General features: G+C 49.4%; 1 protein-coding gene across 1 annotated transcript; it reads right to left on the bottom strand.

Moving 5' to 3' along the window:
- Positions 1 to 509: 509 nt before the first annotated feature.
- On the bottom strand, positions 510 to 3510 carry LOC106607906 (uncharacterized). The gene is made up of 4 exons (XM_014205386.3): positions 3355 to 3510; positions 3046 to 3071; positions 2084 to 2918; positions 510 to 1861 (listed from the first exon to the last, which is right to left on the bottom strand). Exons 1-4 carry the CDS (start codon positions 3508 to 3510, stop codon positions 584 to 586), a joined length of 2295 nt encoding a protein of 764 aa, XP_014060861.2. The 3' UTR covers positions 510 to 583.
- Between the last annotated feature and the right edge of the window lie 398 nt (positions 3511 to 3908).

Raw genomic sequence — 3908 nt, forward strand, 5'->3', positions numbered from 1 at the left:
TCCCTGCTATTTCATCTCCAGTCAGCTGTGTTTGCTTGTGTCTATGTGGCCATCTAAGACTCAGTTTTGACTTTGTGTATTTTAAACTATGCATGTTGTATTTAAAACAAACCTAAATGAATAAGCCCAAATTCATATTTATCAGGAACAGACACATACTCTACTCATAGAGTATCCCGAGTGGCGCAGCGGTCTAAGGCACTACATCTCAGTGCAAGAGGCGTCACTACAGTCCCTGGTTTGAATCCAGGCTGTATCACATCCAGCTGTGATTGGGAGTCCCATAGGGCAGCGCACAATTGGCCCAGTGTCGTCCGGGTTTGGCCGGGGTAGGCCATCATTGTAAATAAGAATTTGTTCTTAACTGACTTGCCTAGTTAAATAAAAAATCAAATACATTTTTTTTAAATAGAACAGAGTCAAATCATGTGAAATGCAAAACTGTGTATTTGGTAGAAAGAATACATACGATTCACTTCTGGATACATCTTTAGCTAAAATATGCAGGAAATGAGAGGAGGCCTAATCTAAGGAGGCAGCAGGAGCCCTCTGGACCTCAGTGCTGGATGATGCTGCTGCAGATTCACATGATGCTGCAGCATCTTCCCACCTTGACTGTGGCTGAGCTAGGCTTCACATTGTACTGCTGTGGAGCCTGCAGTGTCTTGCTCTCCCTGGCACCTTGTTCCAAACCATTCACTAGCACCAGCTGTTTAGTGAGGGCAGGGTAGGGATGTGAGACGGTGGTGCCAGTCGAGGTCTCTAGGGCCAGGCTGTGAGAGCTTTGCGAGAGGGCCGAGGCGGTTGTAACTCCCTGGGTGTGGGTCGAAGGGGTTGTCACTCCCTGTCTCTGAAGGTGCTCCATGTGTTTCATGATCAGGTTGTCCACCAGGTGCCTCAGCTCCCCTTGGTCCATGAATGATACCTTATCCCTCTGTCTGAGTGGGGTGGGGCATTTCGGAACAACAGTGGAGGCTTTTGCCACCTGGGTGGGCTTCCTGGTTGGCTGGCTAGTTGTCCAGGCAAGGGCGGAGTGGTATGACTGGGCAACAATGCCCGGGAAGTGTTTGAGCTTTACCTCCATACACTTACTCCTCATCTTCTTCTCCAGCCATTGTCTCTCCGGGGTCAAGGTTATCGCAGGGGAGGGCTGGTTCAGAGTGGCTCTGGTCTGGTGTGATTTAGTAGCATGAGTCTCGGCTGGCTGGAGCATGGTGCTGATGCTGGTAGTCTTCTCCACAGTTCTGGTGGCTGGTGAGGTGTCCTTTGCTGCAGCTAGAGCTGCAGTAGCCTTCTGCTCCCCCTCTGGCTTGGTAGTCTTGTTCTTCAACCTGAACTCTGTGTTGAGGTGCACTCGTCCAGAGAACACTGCCTGGTGGTCAGTCACGTTGCCCATGATTTTCCAGTTGTCTTCGCTGCAGGAGATGGGGAGCTGCAGAGGCATGAGGTCGCCCACATACCTGGTGACCAGCTTGGGGAAGCCCCAGAGGCGCTGGCTCTGCTTGCGGCGGACGTGGGACTCCAGCTTCTCCCGGACCTCCTGGGAAATTAAGGGGATCCTGGCACCCTCAGCGTACATCATAATGAGTTTACCCTCTGACCCTGGAAACTGCCATGGAGCCTGGGAGTGAGATGGAGGGTTTACACCCTGCGGGCAGAAGGCTGGAACGCTGACAGTTTTCCTAATGATCTCGGATCCTTTCTTAGCCTGAGAGGTGGTTGAGGTGTTGGAGTGTGTGGTAGTGGTGGACGTTGGGGGGGAGGTTGAGCTGGTGGTGCCTCCTCCCTTCAGGCTCTCGGCGAGCAGCCACCTAACGATGGAGATCATCAGCACGGCAATCCTCCAGCGATTGCGGGCCACCTTAGATTATAGTTCGGATTCGATTACTTTTATTGTCTTCCGAGTATATGTTACTTTTCACAGACTTGTACATTTAGACGAACACCTAACCAACAACTCATCACCCAGACATTTTAACAGTAGTGGTTGTGTCTCAAATGGCACCCTATTTCCTTTATTTGTACACTATGTAGGAAATAGGGTCCCATTGGGGACGCAGATTAACAGTACATTTCTACAGACCTTCTGCGTCGCGTTGAGTTCCAGGCGTCTGCGGTGCCAGCGGTGCAGGATGGGTGGGTCTGCTTTCCTCGGCACTACCTCAAACAGTTGTCTCACCGTCAGAATCTGTCTCACAGTCGGAGTCTTGGAGCGGTCTGGAGTGGTCTTGGAATGGTCTACATGGTCTGGAGTGGTCTGGGACCAGTTTGTATGGTCTGTGAGGTCAGCAGCTCTGTCTTTGCAGTCAGGGAACGTGACAGTAGAAGGAGCTGCCACAGGACTAGCCACAGAGTCCACTTTGGTCTCCGTCAAAGTCCAGTTTCGCCTCCAACCAGTAGCAGCAGGCTGACGAGGGCTGGGCTGGTATTCAAGGGGCAGAGGGGAGTCAGAAGGAGACACGTACCTAGAGGAGCTGCAGGAGGAGCTACGGGAGGAGAGCGTGGAGCCATGGTAACTGTCCTCATCATCCCCACCTCCTGGTAGCTGGAGGCAGGGAGTGGCCTTTGAGCCAGGACTACCCACTGGGCTAGGATTAACCGGAGGGCAGGGACTATCATGACTATCTGGACTACAGCCTTTCGGGTATTTAAACCTGTCAGTTGGAGGCCGTTTCTTACAGGTTTGCCATGTGCTGCCGTCACTAGATCTAGAGGATACAGAAGATCTAGAATGTGATCTAGAAGATGATCTTGAGTAGCATGAGTCAGAGCACAACTTGGATTCAGAGCAGCAGTCCAGGTCCATCTCAGAGATGAGGTCCTCTATCTGTAACTTCTTCATGTCCAGAAGTTCCTCCAGTTGTTTGAGGTAGTTGTAGTTGAGCTGCACTCCCTCTGTGAACTTATTGACCAGCTCTCTGCAAGATCAAATATAAGACTGGGTTTAAATTGAGTTCAGAGCTATTCATTTTCATTATTTATATTTTTTACCCACATGAAAAATCCCTTTTGAATTCACAATGAATTATGAAGGATGAAACTTACGGGTCAATCTCCCCGAAGACATCATCCTGTGAAGAAAAAAATGCATGGGTGTATAAGATAAGGATTTTGAAATATACATTCTAGTTCTAGTGCATGCATTTATATGGAGAGCTGAGGTCGTGGTCGTATAGTGGTAGTCATATAGTGGTAGTCACTCCGCAGTGCTAAAAGGACAGCGCCACTGCAGCTATAGTTCTCATGTTTGTGGGCATGGGACAGTTTGTGGGAAGTTTGTGACAGCCTGGCTGATAGTCCCGCGTCAAACACCATTACATAAAGAAGTAAAGTCTACTGGCGGTGCGCACTTACATCGTTTTTACGCAGATGGATAGCGCAGAACAGGAGCAAGAGGAGAATCAGGAAAAGGTTGAGCATGATGACACGATCTGAGCCGAACTCCTCCTCTGATGCTTGCAGGAGCTGGGGCACACGGAGGCCCAGGTATTCTACTGACGTGGCAAACATGTTAAGTTCTTCAGTCAGACATCGTCATGATCACTTGGATATGAAAGATACGCGTCCGCTTCGATCCAGTGCTGTTCTGGTGATTGCGCGTTCTTTTACCAACGTAAAACGTGTTGTTGAAGCAACGTTACTGCTCTGTCGGATAGAAACCTACAGTGTATCTGACCGTTACAGGTGGTTGTGGGCCACATAAGTAGCAGGTGTGCGCAACGCTATTATGACGCAAGCTTGATGCGTAGCATAGAATGAGGAATTAGAATACAATTGAATATACCGAATTGAATAGGATCTCTATGATGTGTAGTGCATCAAAAATCAAAGTAAACAGTAGATGGGGTATCCCAACGCATCCTGAATCGAGAACTCTATGGCCCAATATGCCTCAAAGAGAAACTCCC

Source organism: Salmo salar, chromosome 06 (assembly GCF_965601325.2).
Source record: "Salmo salar chromosome 06, fSalSal1, whole genome shotgun sequence".
Lineage (NCBI taxonomy): Eukaryota > Metazoa > Chordata > Actinopteri > Salmoniformes > Salmonidae > Salmo > Salmo salar.